The 16,004-nt window shown below is 37.9% G+C and overlaps 1 protein-coding gene across 1 annotated transcript; it reads left to right on the top strand.

The window, feature by feature from the left end:
• The first annotated feature begins 2,360 nt into the window (after window positions 1-2,360).
• Window positions 2,361-11,625, top strand: LOC307129963 (uncharacterized protein). The gene is made up of 3 exons (XM_079822786.1): window positions 2,361-2,501; window positions 7,817-8,060; window positions 8,298-11,625. The coding sequence occupies exons 2-3, from the start codon at window positions 7,976-7,978 to the stop codon at window positions 9,302-9,304; spliced, it is 1,092 nt and encodes a 363-aa protein (XP_079678912.1). The 5' UTR covers window positions 2,361-2,501; window positions 7,817-7,975; the 3' UTR covers window positions 9,305-11,625.
• The last annotated feature ends 4,379 nt before the right edge of the window (window positions 11,626-16,004 follow it).

The following is a 16,004-nucleotide window of genomic DNA, read 5'->3' as shown; positions in this document are numbered from 1 at the left end:
TTCAGAACTCTCAGATACAAACACAATAAACTCGCGCTGACAGACAGCGCTCTCACAACTCAGTAGTGACAATATAACTTTGTTAGCAATCTCTCCGTCTCTGGTCCGTGATGTCCGGTTCGCGAATGAATCGTTCTTTTGAACCGGTTCTTTTTAGTGAATCGGTCAAACCAGTTCACCAAATCGGACTGAATCGTTCTAAACGGTTCGCGTCTCCAGTCAGCGCTGATCCATAATTTACTAAAGTTACTAACTTTCTGACATGAGTGACAGCCCCTCCGACAAGAAATAGACTAATAACCTGAAGTATATGCTGTAACTATAACAGTTCACTGAATTGAGACGTGCTGAGAGAACTGATGAGAAGTGAACTCTGGTCCATCCATCTCTCTGGCAGGCTCGTGCCTGCTTAAACCACGACCTTGTTAAACCACGCCCCCTCCACTACAAGATCTGATACTCATTTCAAATGCAAAGATGTCAGCCAATCACAACAGTAGGCGTTTTTACTGAAGTCTCACAGCAGACACGCCTCTTGAAACAGGGCATTTAGCCAGAGGGCAAACATCAATATAGAAAAAAAATGTATTACTAAATTATGACATTTTATGATGTAAAAATCATACTAACAATATAAGTACACCTCAGAATACATTATAAAATAAAATAAAATAAATAATGCCAAGGAACCTTTAAATGTATTCAGAACATAAGAAGAATGAATAAGTATCTTACCTAAACATGCCAAAACAAATTAATTAAAGCGAAACTGAGCATGGCCAGCAGCCAGCAGCAGACCCGTTTCGTGACTGAACCTTTTGAACAGATTTTTTAAAATCAACTGGTTCACAAATAACACTGAATGATTAATTTGTAGGGTTGGGTACCGAAATCCGGTTCCAATATGGCACCGGTACTTATATAACCGGTATGTACCGGACCGAATCAGAACGCAGATTTCGGTTCCTCATTTCGGTGGCAAAATTCAAACGTGCTTTCGCGCTTTGGCTGAGCCAGAGACAGACGCTCAGCGCTCGTCACATCACAACTCATGACAACTATTCAGTGTTTTCAACCACATCATGTTTATTCCAGGTTTCAGACATTTAAATGCTCATAAGTAGGCTACTAGCAAAAAACACACACTGATGTCTATGAAAGCGGCAATGACAATCCTTTCAGACGGTTATAATTTGACTAACGTTACGCGTTTTATTCACATCAGATACATACATGCACATTATATAGTAACTATATTGTTTCCTCTATTCTTCTTCCAGTTCACTGGTCACTTACTTTCATGTATTTCGTGAGACGAGAATTAACTCAAGTGTTGTAAATCCGACAGATCCGATTCTGAGGCGCAAACTAACATGGCGCCGCCCATTGCGCTTTATAGATCAACTAACACACATTCACTCACACATTTGAACATCAGATAGTTTGTGACACAGTTAAGAAGTTTGTGAATATTTTGAATAAAAAGAAAAAGCTAAATAAACCCGATACAGCTGAGCTGTCAGCGCTATTGCGGCTGCTGTGTGTCATGTGAGAAACATGACGCGTCGCCATGGAAACATTAAGGCGATGCGTTCTAAAATATTTAGCCAGAGAATATGATCATATTTCAAAATAAAGCTGAAGCTCGAAGCTGGTTTGTAGCAGAGCAAGAACACAGACGACTGCTGTTATTACTGTAACTGTTATTTAGAGTTATATTAGGCTTGTTGTAGTTGGGTTAGGTGGCTTAGGTTTTACTGTGAATTTGTAAATAAGTAAATTATAATTTGTAAATAAGTAAATTGTGTTTTATATTAATTTATATTCATACATTTAAGTATACATTAAACTTTTAATAAATGGTTCAATTTAAATAAAAAATAAATAAATAAAAAGCCATTTAATGCCTTTTTTTTTTTAAGTATCGGTTCAGGCACCGTTTAGGCACCGGAACCGTTTTAAAAGTATCGGTTTGGCACCGGAATCGAAAAAAACCCAAACGATACCCAACCCTATTAATTTGTGAAATCGATGGACATTACGAGTTGTTAACAAAAACACCTGAATTTGTCTCAGATTCTCATCTCAACATTTCAAGCTCTATCTTATTTGTCTGGCATTAGACACCTCTTTTTTTTTACAGTTTTGTAACTGGATTGATGACATTCACTCATCAATCCATGCACTCTGCCTACACCGAGTATGAACACATTTTCTATGACTATGAAAGACTATCGAGCCGATAGGAATAGCTTATTTGTGCAGCCTCGCCCCAGGTGCAGCCCCGCCCGATCTGCAGCCAGGTGTACTTGCGTTCTATTTTAATATGCGGCTCCTTTAAGAAACATGACACCTCGCGCACTGAGGATGCGCAGAAGAGAGAAGCGAGAGACGAGACGAGCTGAAAAACTATTGAAGCTGAAAGTGACGCTGTTAACGATCGTGAATGAAAGGCAAACGTGGATTATTTTCTCTGAAGGCCGTGTATTTCCAGTCTGCAGGTGAGAGTTGTTCTTAGATTACGACTTTAACATTAACCAGTTCCAGATATAAGCGCTCATATTGAGACAAAGCGAGCTAGTTTATACTGGAGAGAAGCCGCACTACTGTACTCAGTGTGAGAAGAGTTAGACCTTCAAGCTCTGTGAATGAGCAATGTCTAGATCCATTCATCCAGTTAGTTGGCTTTCAGGTACTCTATTGGCGTGAAAATATTTGTACTTTTGCATTGTTTAAAGCTGCAGTCCGTAGTTTTTCCTCTTTGTCGCCATCTCTTTTCGAAATCTGCAATTGCTGTTATTCGCGGAATTATCAACTTAACGTGCCTCGGCACGGCACAGCGCGGAGGAATCCAATGTTTTGAGGAGAATGTGCGGCTGTCACCAGGGGCGGACTGGGGGAAAAAGTGGCCCTGGACTTTCTGGCACAAAGCGGCCCTTAACAACCGGTGTTCTGTCTAAAAAAAAATGCTACCTATCAGATTGTGCTACCAGCATAATATTCATGTGATTTGAGGCTTTATTAATATCCATACCTACCCCTACCCTAAACCCTTAAAACTATCTATTTAAAAAAATAAATATTAAATATTGGTATAAAATGCTACCTATCCGATTGTACTACCAGCATCATATTCATGTGATTTGAGGCTTTATTAATATCCAAATCTACCCCTACCCTTAAAATGATGTCAATATTTTAAAAATAATAATAATAAAATAAAAATATTGATGTTCGCATGCGCGGTAAGCCCTGTTCGGACAATCTGACGGGTAGGATGAAATGTCAGGACACCTGTTGTTCACAACACATCTCACCATAAACACACCAGCTCATTATGCACAGAGCAATTTTAAACTCCGCTTACTAACATAAAAATATAGATGCTATTTATACAGAAATATAAATGCTATTTTTTATTGAAATGATTATCATTAACATGAATGAATGACTGGCACACTTCTTTGGGTTATAATTTAGGTATCTTCTGCACATGGCAATTAATAAATTATTTATTTATTTTTTACACATTTTGAAATCTTTTCCATACAATGATGTTTAATATCACTAAAGTCCAATAAAATCAGTCCATATAAAGCAATGCTATGGTCTAGAAGACTTATGTAGTGCAGAATGTGGACTATATTTATGGTGCCTTTCTAGAGGTTATTTGTCCTTTCAGGAGCTTGACATCTGTCATTTTATGGAATAGAGCTCCAATTGTAACTTATATTGGTCCTGAGTTTTTTTTTTATTTTGTTTTTTTTTTTAATAAAAAATGCATCATATTAGAATGATTTCTGAAGGATCATGTGACACTGAAGACTGGAGTAATGGTGCTGAAAATCCAGCTTTGATCACATGAATACATTACATTTTAAAATATATTCACAACAGCTATTAGACCTTGTTTTAATATTTCTTAATATTGAGTTTTTACTGTACTTTTAATCAAATAAATTCAGCCTTGTCCTTTCAAAAACATTACAAAAAAGTATTAATAATTTCAAACTGTTGATTGCTAGTGTGTAAAATAATGCATGTGAACTAACTAGCATATTATAGCCTATATTTATTTTAGTATATGACACGTTCCTTCATGGGACATACACTTGAATATGAAAGTTGCCAGTTTTACCATGTTTTAGTAATATTTTGAGTTTTATGAATCATTTTCAAATGACTGTGATATTACTGAAGCCTGGAAACAGATACACAAACATTCACTCTGATATGCTGAAAACTGCTAAGTTAATGTTTCTTTGTGCATTGTGTGTCGAATAACGTAAATGACATTACAATCTGAGAAATTCGACAGCAGTAGTTTGCATCCCTGGAAATTAATGTCCATTGTTTAACTTTTTTTTAATCGTAAACAGAAATATTGCTGTATTCACTGTTCACGTTCAGCCTGTTTATCTTCGGCTCGCATTCAAATGCCGCGCTGCTCGGTTTCTGTGGACAATAAATCCCGCCTCCTTTGATTTGATTGGGTATCTCAAACATTTTGACATTGACAAGGGCTTTAAACCACTGAGACTGATCAGGCAAAATAGATGAGAGTTTTTCCCTCAAGTGGGCCGCGTGGGCCAGTCGTCTGGGCTGAAGGAAGGATATAGACTAGGCTACGTAAATGTACTATTAATCATTCTTCATTACATAGCAACGGGCCGGCCCACATTGTCCAGCGGCCCACCGGGAAAACTCCCGGTGCTCCCAATGGCCAGTCCGCCTCTGGCTGTCAGTCACCGTGTGGATACTGTCATTCAGAACCACAGATTATACTTTTTGAAAGTATGACCAACATAAGAATTTTCACCGGAAAATGTCATCTTAACAAGTAAGTAGATAACATCCACTTTTGTTCTGACCAACTAAGGGGAAAAAAGCATTGCCGTAGGTAAAATCGCGATGATTAAATCTAACGATCGCTTAATATCACGTCAAACCATGCAAATTATACTTTGTTTTCAAGTTGCTAATGTTAACAACATCAGCATAGCGTGACTACATTTAATGTGTATAGGGCTACCTGTAGTTCAGTTTCCATTTCTGTGCAGTCTAATTTCTTACTGTCATATATGATATGACATAATTATATTATGACATACATGACATAATATGTTATGACATAATGACTAGGCCTGTCGCGATAGTCAATAAATCAATTAATCGCTCTAATTTTTCTGGCCGCGATAATTTCCACTTGCATGCTTGTTTGTTTTCCTCGTCTCTCTCTCTCTCTCTCTCTCTCTCTCTCTCTCTCTCTCTCTCTCTCTCTCTCTCTCTCTCTCTCTCTCTCTCTCTCTCTCTCTCTCTCTCTCTCTCTCTCTCTCTCTCTCTCTCTCTCTCTCTCTTATACTCGACGCGCAGACTGGGTGCCGGGCTATCAGCTCGTGCTTCTTCGGTTGCGGAGCCACGCGCAAAGTTACAAAATTTGACGTGCACAAGCCAAGCGAAATGAGGTCTAGTGCACTCAACGCGCACTACTGCCCGCTCCGCGTCGACGCCATTTTTGCCGCACGCACCGTCAGTTGCACTTAAGTGTTAAATAGTCTTTCGAAATAAAAGTTTATTGATCGTTGAAAAGGTGTACCTGCATTATGCCATTATCATTATTTTAGATGAAAATGGTCTCAGAACGACAATATTATCGTTTATCGCAATAATTTCTTGGCCAATTTATCATCCAGCTAAATTTATCATCTTGACAGGCCTAATAATAATGACATTCATGATTATATATGATATACCAACAAATGAATGTGGAGTAGAGGTGAATTGTAGCTAGCAAAACGAGAAAGGCACAACAAAGAAAATCCCTAACTGTATGAATAAAGCGAACAGTGTGCTTCTATTACATAATTTAACCATTGAAATGTCTTGTCCATCAGAAGAAAAGAGGTCTCTGCGTCCGTTTTGAACCCATTTAAAACACGGTGTTCACGCCACCTTTCAAAAGCCCTTTTTATCCTTGTTTTCGCATTGGAACCTTTCTGGATCCGCCATCAAATTGATAAGTTAAATTATATCAAGTGATGTGAGAAAAGGCTATACATCTCCTCCTCCAACATCCTCACATGCAATATAGCCCACTAGCCGGGACACCTTCTACTTGTGTACAGATGTGACGTAATCCACCAGTACCACTGAAATTAAAAACATTATTACAAGCTTACCGTTGTAAAGCGAGCTAACGCCACATTCACACGGGGCTTCGGCGTCAACGCTTGACGGAGGGCGTGGCTGAAGCTTGGTGCTGACGCGACCGTCATAGTGACAACAGCTAATCACATTACTTGCCGCTTGGACCACAACACAACACAAAAAAGCGCCTTTTTTGACAGCTAGTCTGTGAGACTATTTTGTGTATGAAAACTGATCACTTTAATATTTGATTCCTCATTTGGCTGGGGGATAGCGCCTATTTGAACCACATATGATATGCTGCCTGTCATTCAATGATAAACAGAGTACACGGACGGAATACAAGCATGATACATTCCAGATTCTCCAACCGTCTCTGCCACCTCCTTCCAGGTCTGGTCTCTCCAGTTTGTGTCCCGGTATGTAAATAATGATTGGTAGTAAAGACCGGGTGATTACCCACCGGAATTATTAGCTTTTCCTCCATTTTAGATCGTTCTTCACTCTTCATTCACTCTTCATTCACCGGTGTTTTAAACGAACGCGATTGGCTAGCGTCTGCTCTAGGATATTTGCATAGGGTGATCTGATTGGATGACGCCTGCGTTGGCGCTTGAAAAGTTGAGAAATCTTCAACTTTTGCCGCTTGCAACGCGAGTGAAGCGACGCAACGGAACCCACAATTCAGTTCGTCAACGCATGACGTCACCCATTCAAAGTAAACGAGAAGCGTTGACACCGACGCCCCGTGTGAATGCGGCGTAAGGTAAGCAGATAGTATTGAAAACTAGCTGATTATTTACTTGCTCAAATTTATTTTGGATAATTTTTAACCCAAAAATATTACGGACTGCAGCTTGAAGTAATTGCACTGTTTTTGCATATAATTAAAACAATATAAAGGGAGAATATAGTGAAAAACAAAACAAAACAAAACAGTGTATTAATAAGTTTATAGTCCGTCATAACGTTTAACTGAGCTGCTGAAAAGCTTCTTTCTCTCATTCAATAGTCCCTGTTTTCAGCTCAATCATTATGGTGATGTCTGTGATCTTCTGTAAATTCGCACATCAATCCATAAGTGAACTTCAGTCTGTCTGCCATCTTTGTTCATATACCATTACACACATAATCATTTATCAGGCTCATGTGTGAGGTTCATCATTTTATAAAAGTTTTTGTTTTGCCAAAACTGGTATTACTTGAACTGTAAAGTTGTTTAAATCGCATTTCGTTGTCATTTTACAGTTTAGGATGTTACCATAGACATTGGGCTTGTTTCAAAACAACTTTGCAACCTAAACAACATGTTCTGGTCCAATATCAGTCTTCAGTCAATTCAGTCTCTACACATCGTTTTGTCAAAGGTGTAGTATGTAACCTTGTTTATTAACTGCTAGAGCACCACACGTTATATAGTGTACCTTTAATTGGATTTCTGTCATCATGTTAGATTTCTGATTAGTTTAGATATTAATTGAATAATATAACCTGTGCCCTGTTTCATCCTTATAATATCCTGGGTTACATAAATATGAGCAACCTAGAGCTGTTTATACACTACTAATATGTAACCATCAAAATGCTCTATATTTGAACTACATTAAAGGCATCATATGTGTTTACTGTTAAAGTAATCCGGTGTAATTTCAGAAATTTATTTTTCCAGATCTGTTCCTGTGGGCGTCCGTATCTCACAGTGATCACAGCTCACACCTGAAGCCCCTCCCACAACAATTCACCAATAAATACTGGGAATATTCACATCATCCTACAAGAGAAGGACAAACTCCAGGTGTAGCAGCTGAAATCTGCGTGACTGTTAAAGATGGAGTTTATTAAAGAGGAGATTGAAGACATGAGTGATCCAGAACCATCCAGAATAAAACAAGAAGATACTGAGGAACAAACAGGTTGGTGTCTATTTCTCATGATTTACTGTTGAGAAACATTAAGGTAACAAATCTTCAGTTCAACACATTGGATGATAAATTATACAGAAAATGCATCTAAATGATCATAATCTTGAATCCAGATTTTAAACGGATTAACAAGAAAGTTATGGAACTAACAAATATCTCTGTTGCTTTCTTCTGTTAAATCGGAGTTCACTTGAACTTATTTTAACCACATAATATGTTTTATTTTAGACTGGATGGAAGTGAATAAGCAAAAACATGAACCGAATGAAGCAGAAGAGGAACCGCAGAGCATCACAACTAGAGATCTGCTCACCTGCTCTCAGTGTGGAAAGAGTTTTGGTCAAAAATACAAACTTAACCAACACATGAGAATTCACACTGGAGAGAAACCGTATACATGCACTCAGTGTGGAAAGAGTTTCAGACAAAAAGAAAAGCTTAGTGTACACATAAAAGTTCACTCTGGAGAAAAACCATTTAACTGTCATCAGTGTGGTAAAGATTTTATTTCATCATCACAGCTAAAACAACACCTGATAGTTCATTCAGATGAGAAGCCTCATGTGTGTTCTCTCTGTGGAAAGAGTTTTTCAAGGCTGTACAGTTTTAAACTGCACCAGAAAATACATGATGAAGTGAGAGATCATGTGTGTTGTGATTGTGGGAAGAGCTTTACTACAGCTGGCAATCTAAATCGGCACCAAAGAATTCATACTGGAGAAAGACCTTACAAGTGCTCATATTGTGACCAGAGTTTCACTATGTCTGCACACCTGAAGAAGCATGAGCGAGTTCATACTGGAGAGAAGCCGTACCAATGCACTCAGTGTGAGAAGAGTTTTTCTCAGGCATCATCTCTCAGTGTTCATCTGCGCATTCACACTGGAGAAAAACCATTTAAGTGTGATCAGTGTGGTAAAGATTTTAATTCGTCATCAAATCTAAATCAACACCTGAAAGTTCATTCAGATGAGAGACCTTATGTGTGTTCTCTCTGTGGAAAGAGTTTTTCAAGACTGGACAGTTTTAAACTGCACCAGAAAACACATGATGGAGTGAGAGATCATGTGTGTTGGGACTGTGGGAAAAGCTTTACTAGAGCTGATAATCTGAAACAGCACCAAAGAACTCATACAGGAGAAAGACCTTACAAGTGTTCATACTGTGACAAGATATTCACTCTGTCTGGAAACATGAAGAAGCATGAGCGACTTCATACTGGAGAGAAGCCATAGGCTTCTTTTGTGCTGGGGGATGTGGGGTATTTTTTTCAAATGTACAGTGGGGAGAACAAGTATGTGCTACACTGCCACTTACAAAGGATGTAGAAATCTGTAATTTGTATCATAGGTACAACTGTGAGTGACGGATTCTAAAACAAAAAACAAAAATCCAGAAAATCACATTGTATGATTTTTAAGTAATTAATTAGCATTTTATTGCATGACAATGCTCTTACAGAGGGAAGGAGGTTGTTGGCCAAGATCTTGCGATACATGGCCCCATCCATCCTCCCCTCAATACGGTGCAGTTGTCCTGTCCCCTTTGCAGAAAAGCATCCCCAAAGAATGATGTTTCCACCTCCATGCTTCACGGTTGGGATGGTGTTCTTGAGGTTGTACTCATCCTTCTTTTTCCTCCAAACACGGTGAGTGGAGTTTAGACCAAAAAGCTCTATTTTTGTCTCATCAGACAACATGACCTCCCATTCCTCCTCTGGATCATCCAGATGGTCATTGGCAAACTTCAGACGGGCCTGGGCATGTGCTGGCTTGAGCAGGGGGACCTATGCTGAGAGGTCACGCCTCTTACCATAACGAGGAGATGCATGCGCTCAATGTTATTGTAAACATGTCTATATTACCGTATTGATTTGAGCCACAAAGGTGATTTGACTCCGGGATGAAAATAACAGCGTCTCGACGACATGGCGACAAACGCAACACTTCCTCTTCTCCACGTGGGAGAGCAACATGTCCACGCCCCCTTTTTTTGCGTATTCTTGTGGGCAGAGGTTAGTCAACAAACTGTTCTACTGACGTCATTAAAGCAGGAAGTACAGAGATGTAGTCCAAACCGGCCATTCACTGTAGGCTTTGAAAGGGAACTGTTAAATAAAATATCTCGCTTGGCATTGAACTTTGAGCGTTATAATTTTACAGGTATTATTTATGCTCTAACAGTAACATTACACAACTAAACTAAAGTTTGAAAATGGGATCACGAAGAACAGGACCCTTAAAGAGAGACTAAAGCCGCGTTTCCACCGCAGGAACTTTCCCCAGAAACTAGGAACTTTGGGGTGGTACTCGGTGTGTTTCGACCGCAGGAACCAGGGTCTAAATGAAGTTCCGGGTAAATATTTCCCCCTCCAAACAGTCCTGTAGTACTTTTTCAAAGTTCCGGAACTTTCAGGGGTGGGACTTGTGCGCTGAACATGCTGATTGGTTGAACTCACTGAGGTTTTTTTTCAACCGGCATTCTTGCGAGGTTCGTTCTGCGTTCAGTAAATATCAGTCTTGCTCTTTCTGTCCGATGGCGCGCGTTGTCTCAGCAATCGCATGGTCAATGTCCGTAATAGCTGATAATAACATTGTCTTATTTTAAATCTAGCTTTACTACCTTTTTATGAGCTTTTCAGAATAATTTCAGAATACGCTTTAGTATCACTGCTCGTCTCTTTTCCGCCGTTTTGTTCATTACATATTTAGTAAACCACATTACTAGCAAAAGCAGTGCTGCTTGTATTTCCTCCATACTTGTTATTGTTGCAGACAGTATCACACAAAAATGATTATTGTCCGCCACTGACTGGGAGGAGCAGCCGCGCGCAGTCCCACGTCTCTGGACTAATTTGCCTAATCTTCACGGTACTTTAGACCGCAGTGGAAAAGCAGGCAGAAGCAGGTCTGGGGGAATTAAAAGTTCCTGTAAAAAAAGTTCCTGGTACAAATGGTTCCGGGTAATTTCGGTGGAAACGGGGCTTAACAGTTCTGTGAGAGCCGTAATTCTTACTGGTTGGTTGGTGATCAAATACTTATGTCATGCAATAAAATGCTAATTAATTTTTTAAAAATCATACAATGTGATTTTCTGGATTTTTTTAGATTCCGTCACAAAAAAAATAACAGACCTCTACATGCTTTGTAAGTGGGAAAACCTGCAAAATCAGCAGTGTATCAAATACTTGTTCTCCCCACTGTATATGCACTATATTGCATATCCATTGTATTTTTACTTAACCCATTCTTCAATATCTAATGTATGTTTGAATAAATCTGCTTTATGACAGCCATAAAAAAAACGGGATATTATGATATTATAAACACTTGGTAATGTGATATTTAAATGCAAGTGGCCTGACGTACCAACTGGGGTTCCCTGTATAGTTCAACTTTACAACATTAGTTGAAAGATTTTTTTTTTCCTTTGAGGAAAGTGAATGTAACTGATAGGCCCCAAATTAATCAATATTGAATCAAATTTAATTAAAAGCTTGTGTATCGAAATCTAATCAAATTGTGAAATTTGTATCAATAAATGTGTGGTTTAACTGAAACAAATGCTGTCTTTTCCCTGTAATTTATTTTATTCTCTTTTCCCTTCTCATTTTCTTCCCTTTATTTTCTTCTATGGGTGGATGCCCCTACAGAGATTTAATTCGAAAACATGTCACCTTTTTCACCTCCTCTAAATAGGCAGGTCTAATTATTCATTATTCATTAGTTTGTAATATGTTGGCAGAGAGTTTTTCACAGACATTTTCTCAGTCAGCTATGTGTGAGTCTAAACAATGGATATTAATTTCCAGGGATGCAAACTACTGCTGTCGAATTTCTCAGATTGTAATGTCATTTACGTTATTCGACACACAATGCACAAAGAAACATTAATTTAGCAGTTTTCAGCATATCAGAGTGAATGTTTGTGTATCTGTTTCTAGGCTTCAGTAATATCACAGTCATTTGAAAATGATTAATAAAACTCAAAATATTACTAAAACATGGTAAAACTGGCAACTTTCATATTCAAGTGTATGTCCCATGAAGGAACGTGCCATATACTAAAATATGTATAGGCTATAATATGCTAGTTAGTTCACATGCATTATTTTACACACTAGCAATCAACAGTTTGAAATTATTAATACTTTTTTGGAATGTTTTTGAAAGGAGAAGGCTGAATTTATTGGATTAAAAATACAGTAAAACCACAATATTAAGAAATATCAGCATCATTACTCCAGTCTTCAGTGTCACATGATCCTTCAGAAATCATTCTAATATGATGCATTTTTCATTTAAAAAAAACTCAGAACCAATATAATCACTATGTGAATAATCCTTCCTGTCAATTTTTATTTATTTACTTTATATTATTTTTATCTAAGGAAATGTTATAACTTTGTTTTGAGCTTTATCATTGTTGTTTGGAAAAGAGTTTTATGATTAATGGTACGGGCGTCATGACGTCATGTTTCGCCCGCGCTGCCGTGTCCTCAGTCTGCATTGAGCGCGCTGAAGAGAGGTAAACGGCTAGTGTTTGCTCGTTCAATATAGAGTATTGAAGTTTTTAGAAGTTCGATGTTGTACATAATATCCAGTAATATTGATACTATGAATGTTATCTATGTCCTAGAAAGTGTTTTATGAATAGATGGGTGGGATTCAATAGTTATATTGTGCGGAGTACAGCGATTTGAGTATATGTGTGTGCGTCAATAGAACACGGTGATTTTAAACGATGGATTCTTTGGTCTTTGATCTGTGCAGGTGATAAAAACACAGTAAAAACACTTCTCATTAGTGTTTTTATTCAACTGTACACAACGCAGAGCGGGCCGGGTCGGTTACAATAGCATTGCTTTATATGGACTGATTTATTGGACTTTAGTGATATTAGATGTCATTGTATGGAAAAGATTTCAAAATGTGTAGAAAAATAAAATAATAATTTACAAAAGAAATCTAAATTATTTATTTATTGCCATGTGCAGAAGATACCTAAATTATAACCTAAAGAAGTGTGCCAGTCATTCATTAATGTTAATGATAAACATTTCAATAAAAAATAGCATCTATATTTTTATGTTAGTAAGTGGTGTTTAAAATTGCTCTGTGCATAATGAGCTGGTGTGTTTATGGTAAGATGTGTTGATGCCATTACAACACCTATTTAAAATGTACTGTCTTTAAGTTGTTTCCACATTAATTTTGAAAGTAACTGAAATGATTACAATATAATTTTTTTAAACAATGTTTATAATCACGATTAATGACAGAAAAAAATTGCGTTATTTAGTTCAGTATTTTTTTTTAACCCTTGTGCATCCTTATGCACATTTTTGTCTTTTTTAGTTTAGGTTTTTTGATCATTTTGCCTGTGATAATGCTAACTACATACATTTTGGTACAGCTGTGTATTTTTATTGGAATTTTACTGTTTAACCCCCATTTCCTTTAAAAAATTAATAATTTTGCATTAGGTATACAAAATAGTTCCACTTAGCATCGTTTGGACAAAAATGACCAAATTGAAACGCATTAAAACTGCAATTTTTAATCCCAGGGCCATTAATCTATAAAATTATGCAATCTTTGTTAATAGGCTTTCGTTATGTTGGCAAGGCTTCCAAAATTATATTTTGACTATTTTTTTTTATAGTAAAATCGTTTTTCCGCTCAATTCTCCTTTTCCTTCAGCACTCCGTCTGGGACTGCGGTATATTCTTTTTTTTTCGGTTTTCTCCGAACAATTTTTTACCTGTCCAATCAACCAAAAGAGGGAGTGACTGAAAACGGTGACATTGATGTTGTGCGCTAGTTTGAGTTGTAGTTCAGTAATGGCGGCGGAGAAAGATGCAAGTGAAGCCATTCATTCCTGGCACCGCTGCCGAATATCTAGAAGTTAAAGCCAGAGCAAGAACAATCTTAGCTGAGTTTTAATGGTGGCCATGATGTTGTGGCCCAAGAAAAGTTTTCCAGCTCTCTCCGTTAGTGGTGAAGGAGTTGGCAGAAGCCGTCCGCCTCCCACCACCCACGTTAAAATCCCCGGCCGAATCACCTACTGTTTTAGACAAACACCAAGGTTGTGTGGTAATTTAATTGCCCTCCAAATCCACATCTCTGAGGTTTCAAGAATATATCTTATATCTTATCTATATTTTTGACCAGAATATAACCTTTTTGACCACTGCAGAGTACCGTGCGGTTGTGTGCGCTGTAATTTGGATGCATTTCTAGACTTGTATTTCTTTAAATGCTGGCAAGTGTTTACAAGAGCAATATATTTTATCACCGTTAAAAAAATAAAAGCATGTAAACATTTGAATTGGGCCGTTATTTACGGCAGCATATTCTTATCATACCAAGCATATGACAGCATATTTACAGCATATACAATCATGTTACGGACCACGAGAGCAGCGCGTTCCGGATCACAAAACTCTCCCCTCCACCGTGAATAAATCACAATCCGAATGCACAAGGTTTTATCACTGTTGGTGTGCACATTTATTTGCTGACATGACTTCCATGTGAGAACCAAAGGCGAACAGCGCATGACATACGTCACGACCAAACGTTAGCGATTGGTTATGGCAGATCAGAGTGACTCTGAGCAGATCGAATAGTTTTAAACTTCAACAGAGTACCCGCCTTCAAGGAAGTAAACGCTTGTCAAAGAGGAGTGGCCAGACTCTCGGTACAAATGAAAGTGATTTTATGTGTATGCCATAGTAAAGAGATGTGTTTTTAGTCTAGATTTAAACTGACAGAGTGTGTCTGCTTCCCGTACAATGTTAGGAAGACTATTCCAGAGTTTAGGTGCTAAATAGGAAAAGGATCGACCGCCTGCAGTTGATTTGGATATTCTCGGTATTATCAACTGGCCAGAATTTTCAGCCCGCAGTAGACGTGATGGAGTATAATATGTTAAGAGCTCGCTCAAGTATTGGGGAGCTAAACCATTTAGTGCTTTGTAAGTAATAAGCAAGATTTTAAATTGTATGCGATGTTTAATAGGCAGCCAGTGCAGTGTTGACAGAACTGGGCTAATATGGTCATACTTCCTGGTTCTAGTAAGAACTCGAGCTGCTGCATTTTGGACCAGCTGGAGTTTATTTATTAAGCGAGCAGGGCAACCACCCAGTAGAGCATTACAATAATCTAGCCTTGAGGTCATGAATGCATGAACTAACTGTTCAGCATTTTGCATTGAGAGCATGTGCCGTAATTTAGATATATATATATTTTTTAAGATGGTAGAATGCAGTTTTACAGATGCTATAAATTTGGCTTTCAAACGAAAGATTGGTATCAAAGATTGGCTACATTTTACAGTAAGTTGCTGTCAATTTTATAGCTTTTACAGTATTATTGCTGTATTTCCAGCTTGGTCTTACAGTAGAATCTATTTACTGGAAAGTTGCTGTCAACGTATGCTATTCTTTGTAAAAAAAAAAAATAAAGTGGGAAAATAATTACAGTAATCCTTATATTACTGTTAAATTGGTGACAGTATTCCAACAGACAAGCAGGGTTTATTTAGGTAATTTCAGTTTAGGAATTGTATAATACATAGTTCAATATGGTGGTAACCCATATATTAAAGCATTTAGCATATAGTTAAAAGGGGGGGCATATAGATGAGGTGGGGGGGGGGGGGGGGTATGTAATAATTTGTCGGGGGTCGGAATTCAGCACAAGCTGTTCTCAAATTTTCACATTCATGCTGAGCCTTTGAGGACGGGGCACTAAAGGCGAGAACCAGCCAGGTGAGAAGTAAAATTTCATTCAATATCTTAAAGATTTCTGTATTTATGTATTTCTAAATATTTGCCCGCAAATGTGAAGATATTCTTTTATCATATAATAATTGGTGGTGAGTTTGATATAAAGGTAGCTTTGTAACGCAAACATTCTAGCCAGTTAGCCA

Source organism: Gobio gobio (assembly GCF_949357685.1).
Source record: "Gobio gobio genome assembly, chromosome: 8".
NCBI lineage: Eukaryota > Metazoa > Chordata > Actinopteri > Cypriniformes > Gobionidae > Gobio > Gobio gobio.
The sequence above is the reverse complement of the archived record's forward strand: the minus strand, read 5'-3'. Positions and strand labels throughout refer to the sequence as shown.